General features: G+C 35.9%; 1 protein-coding gene across 1 annotated transcript; it reads right to left on the bottom strand.

Moving 5' to 3' along the window:
- Positions 1-317: 317 nt before the first annotated feature.
- On the bottom strand, positions 318-992 carry LOC132304840 (uncharacterized). Its single transcript, XM_059802549.1, has one exon. The coding sequence runs from the start codon at positions 990-992 to the stop codon at positions 318-320; it is 675 nt and encodes a 224-aa protein (XP_059658532.1).
- Positions 993-18,612: the final 17,620 nt, after the last annotated feature.

Below are 18,612 nucleotides of genomic sequence, written 5' to 3'. Positions count from 1 at the left end.
CATCTTTGTTCTAGCTTGATGGGCTCCACATAGCCCCTTATGAACCTCCCCCATGGCTTGAATTAATTCCAGTTTGTCCAAACACCTGAGGAGAAAACCATCCTCTTTGCTTTTCTTGTACAATTCTCTGTCCATTAGAATATAGTGAGGAGCTACAAGCTGAATTTTCTTATTCACATCTGTGCTTAGATTCATCAGGAACTTAATGATAGGAATTCTCCAATCATCTGGATCCACCTCCTCCAAGTCAACATAGTTAACTTCCAAATGTTCATTCCTCATTTTTATAGATGGAAGTGGTCTCCTTTTTATTGATATTATGGTTCTTCTACTCCAGGTGGAACTTTTATACTCGATGATACCTGAGCCAGTCCATCTGCCTCTTTATTCAGGTGTCTTGGCCAATGCTGTAACTGATAATCATCAAATTGATCTAGTAATTGTAAGGCCAAGAAATGGAAAGGCCTCAGATGATGACTAAGGCATCTGTATTCATCAGCCAACTGGTTGATCACGAGCTTGGAATCTCCAATGATAAGTACACTTCTGGCTTTCATTTCCAGTAGAATTTCCAAACCAATTATGAGTGACTCATACTCAACCTGGTTATTAGTACATAAACAATCCAAAAAGAAAGAAAATGATGTCTTCCTTTTCCTTGGAGAACTTATGACAATTCCAGCTCCTCCTCCATGACTAATACATGAACCATTAAAGAGTAATGTCCATGAAGAACGTTCGAGGTAGAGACTATCCACCTCGTCACACATTTCTGTTGTTATTTCAGTGGAAGGATGATCAACCAGAAATTCTGCTAGTGCACATCCCTTGACTGCTTTATGTGGAATGTACTTAAAACTAAACTCCATCAAGGCCAATGAACATTTTCCAATCCTTCCAGTAATCAAAGGCCTTGATAACATGTACTTAATCAAATTAGTTTGAGAAACAATGTACATAACAACCGGAAACATGTATATTCTTAATTTCATCGTAGAATAATGCAAAGCAAGACATAACTTTTCAATTGGAGTGTACCTACATTCCACTGGAGTGAGTACTCGATTAAAAAAGTAAACAACCTATTCCTTTCCCCATTCATTATTTTGCGCCAATAGAGTCCCAATGGACTCCTCAGCGACCGATAGGTATAACCTTAAAGGCCGCTTTTTTATTGGTGGCATCATTACAGGTGGATTGACCAGGTATCTTTTAAGTTCTTCAAAAGCTTCTTGATGCTGGCTTGTCCACTGGAAATCTTCTGTTTCTTTCGGCTTCAAAATAGATGAAAAAACATGGGTTTTTCCAGCATGGTTGGAAATGAATCTGCAAAGAAAGCCTATCTTCCCCAGAAACCTCTGAAGTTCTTTCTTACTCTGAGGAGGTTGTGCTTCCATAATGGCCTTAGCTTTGTTCTTATCAATCTCTATTCCTCTCTGGTGAACCAAAAAGCCTAAGAAATTTCCAGCTGAAACTCCAAAAGCGCATTTCAACGGATTCATCTTCAACTTGTGCATCCTCATCCTTCTAAAGGCCATTTCTAAATTGATTAAATGTTGAGGCTTTTCTGATGACTTGATGACTACGTTGTCAATATAAACCTCCATAAACCTACCAATCATATCATGGAAAATTGCATTCATCGCCCTTTGGTACGTAGCTCCTGCATTCTTAAGGCCGAATGGCATAACCACCCACTCAAATATCCCAATAGAACCTGGACATTTGAATGCCGTTTTTGAAATATCTTCTTCAGCAATATAGATCTGATTGTAACCGGAATGGCCGTCCATAAATGATAGAATTCCATTCTTTGCCGCTACATCCACTAATTGGTCTGCTACGGGCATTGGATATTCATCCTTTGGAGTTGCAAAGTTAATATTTCGAAAATCTATGCATACTCTTAGCTTGCCATTCTTCTTGATGATTGGCACTATATTTGAAAGCCATTCCATATACCAAGTAGTTCTGATGAAGCCTGCCTTCAAAAGCCTTTGAATTTTTTCTTTAACTTTCAGAATAACTTCCTATGACATCCTTCTAGGAGGTTGTTCGAAAGGCCGGTACCCTTCCTTAATTGGTAGCTTATGCTCTATAAATTTTCTAAAAAGACTAGGCAACTTATCATATATCCAAGCAAAGCAATCCTTAAATTCTTTCAAGAGAGAAATTAATTCTTCTTGAAAATTAGGTTCCAACAACCCACTTATATAGGTTGGCCGCGGATCTTCCTCTGTCCCCAAATTAATTTCTAACAGTGGATCTTGAACCTTGGCCTTTAAATCATCAAGCTTTGCTGGGGCAGACTTCAAATCTGCTAGTTGAATCACATCCAGTTTACCTTCTGGATCTTATGTGGTTTTTACCAAGTTACTGGAAAGTACCTTGGCACATCTTTTACTTCGTTCCAGCCGTAATTCGGCTAGATATGCTTTTAATCTTGCCAGGCAACAATTCACAGCCTAGCTTCTTGCCCTTTCTTTCTTATGAACCTCTTCCATTAAAACTATTCAAAATGTAACGCAATGGACGTCGGGTGGTGAGAGGATTGCTAGCCTTGACATCTCCTGGAACAACTCTTTAGCTTCTTCCTCCGTAAAGAGTTTTCCGCATTGTTGCCATCTTAGGTCGGCCCTTACTATCTTTTCCAATAAACCTTACTCGCATGAACTCTCTATTGTAAAGCTCAGCATCTGCATGATACACTCTAGCAATGAATGGTTTGTTATCCGCTTCTACAATCTTAACTTCTTCACCATCCCAAAAAATTAGCATTTGATGCAACGTGGACGGAATGCAAAAATTGGGATGTATCCATTCACGGCCTAATAATAAATTATAGGCCACTGTAGATTCCACAATAAAGAATGCTGTCATGGTTATAACATCTCCAACAGTCAATTCCAATGGAAGAATCCCCTGTGTTTCCACTGAACCTCTAGTAAAACCGTTGATAGCCACATCACTAGGAATTACATCCTCTGCTGTCTTACCCAATTTCCTCATGACATTAATGGGAATAATATTCAGGACTGAACCATTGACTACCAAGACTCTTGAAAGTGGACGACCCTTAATTAATACCTTTATGTAAAGTGGCTTTAACTGCTGAGTCATTCCAACAGGGGGTTTCTCCAAAACCACTTTCTTTGGAGTTGGAAGTACATTATCTTGAATTTCAATTTCATATGCCTTTTGGAAAGCCTCGGCTTCTTCTTCTGAAAATTCCTCTATAATTTCTTCTATGTGTATGCCGTCAATCCTTTTCTCTATAACTAAATCTAATTCAACAACTTTTGTTTCCTTTGGAGTTGACTCATCATCAGCAACATCACCTATCATTGAAGATGGCTGATTTGGTTTGGATTTGAAAACCAATGGAAGGATAACAACCATATTACATGACATTTCCTCTGGAAATCTCCCAAAACGGATTTTCTTTAAACTGGATGAGTTCTCAGAACTCTCCAATTCTTTTATTGGGATTTCTTCTTGCACCTTATCCTCCTCCATAAGGGACTGTTCTAGCTCAGAACCAAAGTCTTCTAAATAATCTGGGACTCTATCTCTTCCCCTTCCCAATTTCTCGGTCAGGTCTATAGGTTTTCTTACTTCATTTGTTGCTTTCCAACCATGATCCTCCTCCCATAGCTTTCTTCCCTCGGCTTTTCTCCTTTGGAAACGACGTTTCTATGTTCCCGTATAAGTTGCATCCTTATATTTAGGAAACTTAGGATGGTCCACCCTTTTCCACCTTTCTGAGTGAGGAATTGGGGGCTTGACCATCCTTGGATTAAGAGTCTTAGTTTCTTTCTTTACCCAGACCTCTGAAGCAACTTTGGGCTTTCCGTGAGAAGCATTAATGAACTCCTCATTTTTCCTAGTAGGCTTTTCCACCCTTCCTTCATGAAATCCAGAATCTCTTCTTGGTAGAAGAATACTTCTTTTCTCATAAACCCTTGTTTCCAGGCTTCTTGGTCGAAACCTAGAATTTTCTGCATATTTGGGCCTTTTCTGACTGAAAGGCCTTCTGTTAACACACCATTCTTTAGCTGGAATGGTTACAATAACCAATTCTACTGGCTGTCGGAAAGTCAGTCTATCATGAACCTTTTTTTTCTAGCTACGCTCCTCACTTGATGTCTGCTCCTCCTTGTTCTTGCCCACCGATTTATGGACCTTGCATTGAGGGCAACATGTACCCTTGCTGGATGAGGGCAATTTGAGCTTTTCGGAGCTGTCTTTCTAGTTCTGCCACAGTTTTTTCCAATGGAATTAACTCTAGCTCGGCAACTGCTTTCCCTTTAGCCTTTCCTTCATCCAAGTCCACCTTCTTTCTAGGATGGTCAGCAGCGTTACTAATTACATTGGTATTGACCACTGTTGGAAAAGTATTCCCATCTACTCCCATTGCTTCACTTTTCTCTGGAAACTTTATCTTCCCTTCCTCGATTGCTCTCTGCACAATATTGCGAAAAATAACACAATTATTAGTTGAATGTCTCCAAGAATTATGATACTTACAATATTCTTTTCCAAGTAAATCATTAGGAGTTGGGAGTTTATGCCTAGGAAGATTAGCTGTTTATTGGCCATCAGCAAGTCAAATATTTGCTCAGCCTTGGTAATGTCAAAGGAATATCCTTTGGTGGAATCAGGTATCCCTTTTCTTATTTGAAGTGGAAGCGGCTTGGGCACTAGTAGTAGCTACAGATTTTGACTTTACAAATGCCTCACATATATATGGCTTTTTGATGTTTAATTCTGCCATATGAACCTTAAAATCACTATCAAGGTCAGCGGCAAAGACTTTATAATTTGGGTCGCGATAATAAGTTCCCTTTGAGGAAGCTTTCCTATTATTTTCCTTATGAAGTAACCCTTCATACTTGGCAACTCTACTCGCCAAGTCAAAGAGATCGCGGAATTCTATCCCTTCAAATTTCTTGCACAATTCAAGGTCTAGACCATTGACAGCTATTTTGACATACTCGATTTCGGGAAGATCTACATGACACTTATGCTTGCCTTTCTGAATCTGGACAGAAAAGCTTCTACGGACTCTCCTGGCAATTGGTTAAGCCTAGAAAGATCAGTCATGGAAACATCTGGCTCAGTTCAATAGAAATATGTATGGAACATTTCTTCAAACTGATGCCAACTATTAATGGAATTTGCAGGCAAGTTTGTGTACCATCTGAAGGCATATCCGATCAAAGTGTTAGGAAACAACCGGACTTTCAACCATTAATTGCCTCCTGCTTCACCACATTGAACTGTAAATCGGCTTATGTGTTCCACGGTGGATTGGTTGCCTTCGCCACTGAAAGTGGCAAATTTAGGAATTCTGAAATTCCTCAGATATTCAACATTATCTACTAACTTAGGGTATGATTTCCTATAAACAGGTCTCCCACCCCTTTTAGTCAAACCAAATTCTTACTGAAAAAACTCAGCAAGTTAGCATCTGTCCATTCCCGGCAACTGAACTGGTGGTTAGTAATTCTCCGGCCATCCTTGTGATTGGTTGGCCATGGGCTGCCCCCCAAACATCATTGGAGGTGTGTTTGGGTCTGGGTTGTTCCTTTAGTGACCTCTGTTGCCTCCTTGATCAAGAGGCTCCCTTGGTATGTTTTGCTCCCCACCTACTACAGGAAAAACCTGAGGTGGTCTTTGAGGAATGGTAGAAGGTGGCTAAACATACTGCTAGCCAACATTCGGCAGAAAATACGACTGATTTCCTAATTGACCCGTCTGAGCTGCACCCAGAGAGGACCCAAATTGATACAAATTATTAGAAAAAACTTCAGGACATACCTGCTGAGGCAAAGTCACAGGAGCTAAATTCTGAACTTGCTGGGTCACTGGAATGGTCGTCATTTGTGCAGGTGGAATTTGCGTTGTCTGTGCCTGTGACAAAGAATGCATAGGTTGGTGAGAAGGACTTCCTTCAAGAAAAGTACTTGGCCTGTTCACTGGAACGGCCGATTGCTGAAAATCTTCTGAATTGCTTGGCCTATTGGCCATGCTTTGAGAAATGCCAGTTATGCCTTGGGAAATAGCAACTAAGACTTGAGGAACATTGGCCATGTTTTTAGAAAAACCGGCCATGCATTGAGTCAGATTGGCCATGCTTTGAGGAAGACCAACAAGAGACCTTTCAATCGTAGCTTCTAGTCTGCTGGTTATTCTGTCTTGTGCTCGAATGATCTCGTCGTGACTATGGCTCATTAATCGTGTCATATCCATGGTTGGACCTCTCGTCATTATTTCGATGAACTTTGCAATCATATTTTCTCCTTCTTCAAGAATGGCCCGCGAACTTTCATCGGGAAGTTCAATAGCCTAATCTTCTTCAACTTCGGCAGGATCTTGAACAAATTTGCCGTGTCTTTTTCCTCCCGTTATAGAAACACTCTGCTCAAAATGTCCCGTCGGGCGTGCCATTATGTTTGGCCTGAAAAGTGCTGGTGCCAATTCCGATGGAATCGGATAGGCGTGCCAGGAACTGCAGTAGTTCCAAAGAGAGATCCAAACAATATTCCAGAAGGAAGACTGCAGGACCAGGCGATTATGTTGAGGTCTGTAATGAACACCTCTAGGTTCTTTTTGCCTTTGATAAAGGACTTCAGGAAAGTTAATTGGCTAGGAAGAACTATAAAATTACTTATGAAAATAAAGGAATTATCTAATGAAAAGTAAAGTGTAGGACTGAAATTAATCATGTTGAAAGTGCATTGCAATGAAAAGTAAAGTTGTATTAAAATGCTTTGTTTGGCGTTGAGCCACTATTACGTTATACATAATGTCCTATTTATAGAATAAAAATATAACAGTTAACAATAGCAGTTCCATTAATGCAACCAAAAGCTGCCAAGTGTCCCAAAACATGCAATCGTGCCCTTCTTGATCTTTCTAGAACCTCCACGTCCCAAACATGCAAACGTGCAGACGTGCTTCTAGAACTTTCACATTCCAAACATGGAAATGTGTCTAGATATCGTGTCCTTTGATGTTGTTAAAGCTCCCACATTCCAAACATGCTATCAATCATGTAATCGTGCCTTTGATGCCATCAATAGATCACATGATTTCCTTTGTCTGAATCAATGGCCATTAGTTCTGATAGTGGTGGTAGTGGCCCACGTCACAAAACTCTTCCGTTGTATCGTGGCCTTTTAAAGAAATCAACTCCCATATTTTTAGGCACTAGGATTCCACATATTAAAATTCATCACGTTCCTTTGACCAAGTCGTCTTGTTCCTACGTGGCTTCTCTTGTGATAAACCTCCATATTAATTCATCTGTCAAATAAGTCGATACCCATACCCCACATATCCGATTTTAATTGGAGAAGTTGTATAAAACAATCATCAACCATTTCAAATTGAGATTCCCTGAGTTTAACCTTGACCTAAACTCTTATAACAAATCAGCTTAGCAAAGAATATTCCTTCCACGTGTGTATTTTCCATTGGAGGAAAATAAGGGTGCAAACAACTTATATGGTGTTTAGGAAATAGTTATATAAAAGGGCAAAATAGCTACTTTATCATCAAAACTCTTCTAAAATTGAAAGCTCTTCAAAACTCGAATTCACAACCACTGATGCATAAGCCAAACAACAGCTTCTTCTTATCTTCATCTTTTATGTAAAGCCGAAAGTAATGTCAAATGAGCACTATATATTTTGAAAAGCAAGCATGCCATGAATCTTCCTGCTGCATCTCTGAACACATTAATCTTTCGTAGTAGAATAAACACAAACAAGACAATGATATAGAGCATCTCACCACCGTCCATAAGTTAAAAATAAAAAATAAAAATAAGGAAAAATTAAGGCATAAAATGACAGAAAAAAAAACCTCTGCAACTTTTGGCGCCTCGTTATAAAATTGTTCTTGGAGTTCACGAGCCAACATCTCAATCGTTTCTACTTATCTTGCCCTGGTATCTGAGTCAACATTTCTATTGCAACTATATTTGGACGGGCAATGTTTCTTGTTCCAACTAGATTCGAAATGCCCAAATGCTGACGATTTTGAATTCTATTTGAGCGGAGAAATGTGATTTGTCCGGCTCTAGAAGATTCAGCACGATTACCGAAAGTAGAGCCTGCCCTAATTCTTTCCATACGTGAGATTGCCGCATCACAACACTCATTAAATTGGTCCAAATAAGACATAATGCACGATGATGTTTGCGCAAGGGGTGAAGCAGACACATGTTGACGTGAGCATGCATCCCAGTTTCTCTAAGGGAACTGTTACTCATTCCATCCCCAGTATCTCTTCTTAACTCACTGTTTTCAAGGGGTTGAGAGATAGACCTTGATGTAGAGCATTCACTTTGATCACTCGAAGCGGAGTGCTTGAGTCTTTTATTAAGTGAGATTGCTGCCCTACACTGCCCAACAGTTGGAGTAGACCCATGCTCATGACCAGTTATGTTACAAATTCCATCCTCATTATCACTGCAATTATGAAACATGAATATCTCAGACAAAGATAGATAATATTGATGCACCAAAATATCTGCCAACAATAACTCCAAAAAAAATAAAAAATGGCCCATGTCATATTTTAAGACTTTCACTTAAACTATTATCCATGTAAGGATTCCAAAAGGTTTGGATAGAACTATATCACATAAATACATAATAAAAGTTTAATTCTGCTAAGTATTAGAGGAGGAGCAATTAGCAGTGTTCTAGTTGCCAAGCATTAGAATGCCACGGTTTAGGCATATACTCAATCCATCCCAACCAGAACCCTTAACTGGTGTGAGAAAACAGAGTAATGGCCGTTAGGGAAGTATGGAAACAGATTAGAATCAATAGATAACTTTAATTATTCTACAGAATTTGGCAGTAACTTCGTATCACAACCACAACCAAGCATCAAAAACTTGCAAATCATGATTCCTAAATAACAAAAATGAAAATAATAATAATTATTATTAAACAAAGAGAGGCACAACAAATTGTGAAAATAGAGTTATGCGGGGTGCGGAAATAGTTAGTTGAATTTAATTGTGATTAACTCCTTTAATGACCTAAATCTGATTATTATGTCAATTGAAATTAGCCAATTACAAAATATATATCCCACCCAAATATCATGCCTGGTTGACAAATGTATAATTTTTCTTCCAGACTCTTTTTCTAAAAAGAGATGATCCATGATCCCTTTTCTTTTAAGTCTAGGAGAATCATCATCTTCAGAAACTAAATCAATCAGAATCGGATGATCCATAACCTTTTTTCCTTTAACTCTAGGAGAATCATCATCATCAGAAACCAAATCAATCATAATCAGAGGACCTTCTTTTTTGATACAGTCCCTGCCATCAACATTCATCTCATCTAACCTTTCAAGGATTTCAAGAACCTCTACTTCCTCATCAATGTTCACGTAATCCATATTCTGCACAACAAAATTCCAAATCAAATCAGTAACAGCCGTACAACATTCATCTCATCTAACCTTTCAGGGATTTCAAGAACCTCTACTTCCTCATCAATGTTCACGTAATCCATATTTTGCACAACAAAATTCCAAATCAAATCAGTAACAGCCGTACAAGCATAAGCATTCATACTTGTGGTAATATCAGACAAACAAATGTAAAACATAAAGTAAAATTATATAACACATCTCTTCCTAATCAAAATACTAGTACACTTAATGCTAATAAGAAAAATGACATTTTGATGTGCAACTTACAAAATAATAGTAGATTCCCAAAATAGAAAATTTAAATTAAATTAAATTTAAAAATATATATATATTTCCATTTAGAAAATGAAGATAAAGTTCATCACAAATAAGAATAAATTGATCAACAATCTATATACATGCATGCATAGACACACACAAAAAGAGAAAAACCCAATGCATGCATAAACGAAAGGGGTAAGTGCAGAAAACACCACTAAAGTATACATTTCGTAGCACTTTTACCCCTTATTTAAAAAAGTGCGCAATAAACACCCTAATCTTTTGATATTGTGCAAAATTACCCCTCTGTCAGAAATTTGACATAAATGAATGGTGTAATACCCATTTTGCCCTTTTATTCTTCCCAAAATGCCTTTGCAATCTTCCTCTTCACTGCAATCGACGACGTTGCAGAGCTTCGCAAGGTTCAGTTCAGTTTTTAAGAACCAAACAACCCAAACTCTTAACTCCGTGGAATCAATGTGCTATGATATTGAGTGCTCAAGATTTCCCTAATTCTTTGCTTATCAGTTACCACCAACTATTCTTCTTCATCATCATCTTCCTCTGTCTCCAAAGACAATTTTTTTTCCTTCCTCTCTTGCAATACACAATACCCATCCCCCTCAACCTCCACTGTCTCCTCAGTCGCAGACGACATCGCCGTAGAATTGCCACCAAAGCTCCACGAAGCAATCGGAATATCAAACCGCATTGGCCTCTTCCTTTTTTGCAACATCAATGAAGACAACAACCCACCGTCGGTAGAAGCCCTAATGAGTCCACTGGGTGGTGGTCGTTTCTGCAGTCGAAGCCTCAACGGTGGCGGCGACGATAGGGAAAGTGATGAGAGATGACCCCTGCCTCCGCCAGCGTTTTCCTAGGATCGGTCTTCTTCAACTCCGGCGACGTGTTGGCGATCTAGGTTTTCAATTTTGGGGATCAAAACCCTTATTGTGATTATGAGAAGAGTAATTTTCAGTTCTGACTCTGCATTTTTTAAAAAAAATAAATTTTGTCCCTTCCATAGATCCTGTCATTGTTTTTCTTTTCTTTAAAAAAATAAATTTTGTCCCTTCCATAGATCCTATCATTGTTTTTCTTTTCTTTTTTTGGTAAGTAACTATTAGTAAGATATGTAAATTCAACATCTCCAATATTACTTTTGATGATGAAGATTTTCTTTTCTTTAAAAAAATAAATTTTGTCCCTTCCATAGATCCTGTCATTGTTTTCTTTTCTTTTTTTGGTAAGTCACTATTAGTAAGATATGTAAATTCAACATCTCCAATATTACTTTTGATGATGAAGATTTCTTGCTTGGTGTCCCACTAGTGCTTGACTGGGCAATTAAGTGCCATTAAGCTTTTTCAAACTCTTAGTTCTACTTGGTTGTGGTGCTTTTGTTTCCTTTGTTCTTTTCATATGCCTTGTTTGCTCTTTCAGGTGACAATAAACCATGCTCCATCATCCGAGGAAGAGGCGGTGACGGCAGGGTCGAAGAGATGAGAAGGAAAAATAGGGTAAAGTGCATAAAACCCCCTTGAACTATCAGGCAATTGCACAAAACCCCCCTAATTTAACAAGTGCCCCCCTGAACTATTAAAAAGTTGCAGTTGAGGACAATGATGAGATCTCTGGTACCAGAAATAGAAGATTATGAATATACCCTCTGGTGAAACGACACTGTTTTAGTACTTCACAAATTTGTGTTGTAGATGTGTCTGGCAAAATCTCAAGAACCAATTAGAATTGTACAACACGTCATCTTATCAACCCCCCTCCCCTCATTTTTGTACAACCAAACACACGACCTGTGCAACGACCACCTGTTCTGCACTCTTCCGAGAACAATCACAGCGCACCAGCAGGCAGTAACGGAGCGACGATGAGGAGTTTCACTGAAATCCTATCGGCTTCCCAATTTGCTAAACCTAAACTTCCTTAGAACACCAATTTGAAACCCAATCTGCCAGTTCAATCCTAACCCCAAATAAAAATCCATCGCCATTTACAATAAGAAGGTGAAAACAATCCATCACCATTGCCATCGCCATCACCATCGCCAGTCACCACTCATTCTTCGGAGCTATGCTTTGATGACAATTGTTTGTCATTTACAGTACAAAGGTGAAAACAACCCATTACTATCGCCGATCGCCACTCGCTATTGGGAGCCATGTTTTGATGGCAATTGCTACCTTCAAACAAATGACACCAACGACCAATTCATTGATCGGAATCTAGACCGTTTCCCATCCTCATTGATTTCTTCCAAATAGGGGTGCTTTTTTTGCCTCCCACATGCCCGAAAAACTCCTCAACAGAGAAGCCATGTTTTATAGCCTTCTTGACGACGTCCGGCCTGTAAAGTGAGTAACGGACTCACCAAACCCAATTGCAAAATTCCCATCCTCGTTGACTCCTCAACAGGCCGTTTCGACGGTAACAAACTCACCAAGCCTAATTGTAAAATTCTCAACTAATGGCCAAACCCATATTATAAATAAAACTTCCTGCTGCAACAGACGTCACGTCGGTGAGTCTTGTCATCGTCGAAACACCATCACAATATTCTCACAGTTATCGCCATTGCCATTAACTCCATACTTGACTGCTACTTGGTGATATTCCAGTCATAGCTGAAGCAACGATGTCTTGGTCAAGATTTAGGGTGAGAGCACTGCACCGGAGACGGAGACGCGCGCTGCCAGCAAGTTCGCAGCGGTGGCGGTGGCTGCGGCGGCGACAGCAGGTTCACAGTGGTGATGAGGTCGCGACGGCGATATTGAGAGAGAGAATGTGGCTGAGGGACGGTGGTGAAGTTCAGATAGGGTTTGGTTTTAATTTGGGATTTTTTTTTTTTTTTCAATTTTAATTTTATACATTTAATAATATAAGGGTAGCTTTGTCATTTTAAAGATATATGGCTGGCATGTGTGCATCACGCGCCTAATTGGCCGGAGAAATCAAACGGAACTTCACCAGTGGGTATTTTTTGCAAAAAAATTGATAGTTCAAGGGGTTAATTGTAGAAAAAATAGTTCAAGGGGATTTTTAGGGAAAGAGGGTAAAGTTCAGGGGAGTTTTTTGCACTTTACCCGGAAAAATAATGTCCATTTTGGTCTTTTTACAAAAAAAAAAAAAAAAAAAAAAAAAAAAAAAAAAAAAAAATTATTTTTATATATTTTATAAAATTATTCATGAAGGGTAATTTGATCAATTTAGATTTTAAATGTGTCACAAGGACCTAATTGTACCAAATTAAAACTTGAGGAGTGTTTTTTGCACGTGAATGGTGTGATATGCACTGTAAATATATTTGAGGGGTGTTTTTTGCACTTGACCCAAATAGAAATACATATAATCCAATTATACAATATGAAAAATCAAATATTTCCATTTTTTTAATAAATAAATAAATAAATGAAGAAAATTTTTATCACAAATAAAAACAAGCTGATAAATTTTTAGTGGAGGGTGTGTTGTTCATGAATTATTCTTGTTAGGATTGATGTTGTATATGTTTCTTGTCGCCTTTGGCTTGCTGTGTCTTTGGTGGACTTCATTCTTGTGCATTATTATTTTATATTATTAAAAGCTTACCATTAATCAAATAATAAAAATAAAAAATAAAAATGCTGATCGACAATCTATATACATGCATGCATAGATACACAAAGAAAGAGAAAAATCCATTGCATCATGCATGCATAGAAAAACAGAGATAGAAATGCATATAATCCAGTTATACAATATGAAAAATAAAATATTTCCAATTTTTTTTTGAAAAAACGAGAAGATAAATCTTTTCAAAAAAAAAAAAAAAAAAAAAAAAAAAAAAAAAAAAAAAAAAAAAAAAAAAAATTGCAAGTAATATATATACATGCATGCTTACACAAACACAAAAATAGAAAAATCCAATGCATGGATAGAAACACGTACAGAGATAGAGAACAATATGAAAATTCAAACATTTCCAATTTTTTTTTTTTTTTTTTCAAAGAGAGAAGATAAATTTTATCACAAATAAAAACAAAATGATAAGCAATTCTGCTATTTACTGGAATAATTTTACTGAAATATAAGACGAATCCCCAGTATTGGTAGAAATGTAAAGAGTAAGTACAATTTTAAAATGTTTTACTTATGTACAAATACAAAGTAAGAAACATTATAATTGGATTAATATCAGCGGATTCGTTTTCAGTTATTCATTGAATGATAAATCACTACAAGTGACGGAGATACACAATTTAAATAACGAAAATCCAATATTTAAAAATTGTGTCTAGAATGACTGGAAAAGTAGAAACATGACCAGATATAATTTGATCGTTATGAACAAATCCAAAATCTTTGTAGACAGAGCCAATCATAGGTTCCCAACCATGGGGCGAATGGAATCCTATACATAAATCAGTTAATAAAAGAATGGAAAAAGTTTCTTTTATTGTGTCGCTTAAATTATATAGGAATTCCTGAGTCCAAGAGTCCAGAATAACAAGTTCATCATTACCCAGGATAGAGTAACCATTTAGAATAATAAAACAGATTATATTTGTCGAGAAGTACAAAATCGTATGATACGATCCTCATTGTGTATCTTGATTAATTGTATCTTGATTAATTGGATCGTTTCTTTGTGGATTCCAACTTTTGTAGATGTATCTTCGAGTATCCCTTTATCATTTCCTCCAAGAGGAGGACCATTTGGGTTATTCTCTCAATTCCAATAAAATACAACCGAATCAAGTATGAGTTGGCGATCAGAACGTATATGGATAGAACTTATAACGGGGTCTCTAAAAACAGATAATTTCTACTGGGCCTTTATCCTTTTCTTAGGTTCATTAGGATTCTTATTGGTTGGAATTTTCAGTTATCTTGGTAGAAATTTTATATCTTTATTTCCGTCTCAGCAAATCATTTTTTTTCCACAAGGGCTCGTAATGTCCTTTTATGGGATTGCAGGTCTCTTTATTAGCTCCTATTTGTGGTCCACAATTTCATAGAATGTAGGTAGTGGTTATGATCGATTTGATATTAAAGAAGGAATAGTATGTATTTTTTGTTGGGGATTTCCTGGAAATAATCGCCGCATCTTCCTCCGATTCCTTATAAAAGATATTCAGTCAGTCAGAATAGAAGTTAAAGAGGGTATTTATGCTCATCGTGTCCTTTATATGGAAATCATAGGATAGAAGTTAAAGAGGGTATTTATGCTCATCGTGTCCTTTATATGGAAATCATAGGTCAGGGGGCTATTCCCTTGCCCCTTGACTCGTACAGATGAGAATTTGACTCCACGAAAAATTGAACAAAAAGCTGAAATGGATGGCGGATATACTTCATCAAAATCCTATTAATGCTAACACGAAATTACATAATAATTGCTCACCAAAATAAACAAGCTAGCATTTTAGGGAAAAACAGATAAAATTTACATCCATGCATGTCTCCACACATAAATAGACTGATAATACAATCCAGGCAGGGATCTGTGAAGGGTACCCCACTGAAATTTTTTATTATTACATGTTTTATTCTTAAATTTATACTTTTTTAAATTTATACCCATAAAATTTTAAAATTGCCCCACTCAAAAAAAAAAAAAAAAAAAAAAAAAAAAATTTACCCTCTAGATCCGGCCCTGATTCAACCTATATTCATCCATGCATGTCTACACAAAGAAATATAATCCAACGCATGCATAGAAAAACATGGATAGAGATGCATATAATCTTGTTAGACAATATTAAAATTCAAATATATCCATTTTTTATTAAAGTAAAAGAAGATAAATTTTAACACAAATAAAAACAAACCGATAAACAATCTATGTACATGCATGCATAGATAAGAAACAATTCAATGCATGCATAGAAAAACAGAGATAGGGATGCATATAATCCAATAATACAATATGAAAAATCAAATATTATCATTTAACAAAATAATATAATTATAAAAAATAAAAACCTAAACTTTATCAAAAAAAAAAAAAAAAAAAAACGAACTGAACACAATCTATATACATGCATGCTTAGACACACACAGAAAGAGAAAAATCCAATGCATGCATAGAAAAATGAACATTAAGCCAAGATTGAACAAACAGAAAAATAACAATTAGTGGATTAAGAAAAGCCAAATAAAGGGTGCAAACTACTTAAAAAGTAAAAAAGAAATTTACCCAGTTCAGATCGAACTCTTCAACAGAGAAATCCCAAATATGAATAATCAGATACTAATATAGAGAGAGAAAGTATGAGAGAGAGAGAGAGAGAGAGAGAGAGAGGAGAGTATGAAGTCCTGATGGGTTTTCAGTGTTGGTTCAAACCCACTAGCGAGGCAGTAATAGCATGTAAGCTGGACACGTCGGAGAGAGCAGAGAGACAAGTGTTGCTTTGAGATGATACATGCACGTGCACTGATTGGTGGGCTCAAGAAGCTTCCAGTGTGCACATCCACATTGTATCAAACCAGAAGAAATTATAGGGTGCGGCAAACATGCAACGAGATTCTTATATCTGGTCAAAGGCTCAAAGTCCACTGTGGACCACTCTAGAGAGACAGAGACAGATTTTATTGGAATGGTAAAAATTTATTTGGTGAAAGTTCCAATAACTTGTTATTAGGTCTCGACAATTACTCTAGTATAAAAGTATTTACACAAAATTATTTTTATTAAATGGTATTTTAATATTTCTTTCAAAAATATATGATGTTAAGTTATATTCTGTTTTAATCACTCAAAAAAAAAAAAATAATTATATTTTAAAAAAAAAATTATTTTATTTTCTTGCACTATCATTTTATTGAATTATTTTATTTCTCTTTCTTTTACTGAATTGTGTTAGGTACAATTGTTAAAAGACAGCCATACGTTTGAATGGTTCCTATTGACTGTCTGGTGAATGTATGTTGTTTTCTTTTCTTTTCTTTTCTTTTGTTTTGGTTTTTTTGTTGATTAAACTGTGTTTTTAAACTTAAGTCGTAACAAGGAATAGAAATTATGAACTCTTTGATTCATAATAAATAAATAAACATTTTACCTTAAAAGAGAAAAAATTGAAAAAAACATTTTACGTCAAGTTAATCTAAAATGTTCACTTATTTTCAAATGACATCTAAAAAAAAAAAAAAAACGCAGCTGAAGTTTGAACAGTCTATACGTGGATAAAGGTACAGAAGAACCATAAGATGTAGGTTTATTTATTTTTATTTTTATTTTTATTTTTTTGATAAATAAGTAAGACTAAAATTAAACAAAATAAAGAATATACATGTATGATTGGGGCAAATACCCCAATAAGCCTTATGGGTCGGAAACCATATACCAAATGAAAACACCGAAAAGTGGAAGAACAATATACCAAGTTATAAGATCCAATGTCAAGGCCCAACAAAATCTACATTGTCCAAAACTCTAAAACTTACACCCTATAAACCAAACAAAAAGGCCAAAACTTACGAAAGCACTTGTTTCTTTGGTAAGTATTGCAAAATAACTATATTTTTAGGCTCCATTTGTTTCGACCTAAAAATATTTTTTTTTTGTTAAGTAAAATATTTTTTTATTTTTATTTTGTCAGAATTTGACAAAGATCTATATTGAGGTTGAAATCGAGTCCATCGGACGGAGAATGTAAAATAACTTGTCGAAAATTAATAAATAAATTATTTTTGTTAAATTCTAATATTTTTTTCTTTTTTAAATATTTTACGACAATCAAACATCAGAAAATAAAAAAATATTTTCTGAAAAATATTTTACATTCAAACAACCGAAGCCTTAATGTAAATCTTATAGTTTGACAACTTAGCATCTTTGTGAGTTCAAGAAACATTAGGTTCTTTTCAAAATTTGATTTGTTAATTCATGTTTCATGTCCAAGAACATTTTTTTATCTCAATATTTGTTTGTTACATTAAGAGACATACCATTAATACGTAGACTTTGTACTTCCTCATAATGTTGTGGAACAGATCGACGCCCAAAACATGATTTCAACCCATTAAACCTAGTCAATTCAAATGTAATAATCAATCAATGGTGACTAAGGATTTAATTCAAATGTAGTAATCAATCAATGGTATTCAAATGTAGTAATCAATCAATGGTGACAAGAATTTAATTTAAGTGTAGAAATCAATCAATGGGTATTTTTTTGTAGGTGAGTAAGCAGCAAATCGATCACGAGAGTGTCTAAAATGCTTAACAACGTAGCAGATAAAACCTATACACACATATTACACACATAATATTTCACACATAATAGTTCGAATGCCACGCCCTCTTTGATTGACAAAGGTAAGAGTTGTGATCTTCTATGGAAGAGAGTCTAAATCAAAGACAATAGTCGTTTTTTGATAGAATTTGTGATCTTCTATAAAAGAGAGTCTTGTATTTTTTTCTGTCCAAATTTAGTAAATGGATGTTGAGAGTGTCAACTTGTTTATGGCATTTGAAATATTCTTTTATGACCAGTGATACGAAGCCCAAAAGATAAAATCATTCCAATGTGCCCGAGTGTAAACCAAATTTAGTCTCCGTAAAGCTATTAAAATATAAATAATGGATTTGAATAAGTCATTCTAGTGATAGGTTTGTAACATATTTATACTCAACGATGGTAACTAAATTTATAAGTTGTGGAATCGTTAAGGATTTGGGGATTGGTTGAATAAACATTGGTGGCAGACATTTTGTTTTTGAATATGAATAGTAAATAATGGCAAACATGTTTATGTTTTAGAATGAAATTTTTGATTGAATGTCAATTTCTGATTTATATTATATTGACTAAAATAAGTAACTCTAAATTGCCCAAATACTTTGAAATAATAATTTATATATATATATATATATATATATCAAAGCAC

This window comes from Cornus florida, unplaced genomic scaffold (genome assembly GCF_030987335.1).
Source record: "Cornus florida cultivar Cherokee Brave unplaced genomic scaffold, ASM3098733v1 CherokeeBrave_3.0.0_Hap2_Chr04, whole genome shotgun sequence".
In the NCBI taxonomy this organism is placed as follows: Eukaryota; Viridiplantae; Streptophyta; class Magnoliopsida; order Cornales; family Cornaceae; genus Cornus; species Cornus florida.
This window is presented reverse-complemented; position numbering and strand designations above follow the sequence as displayed.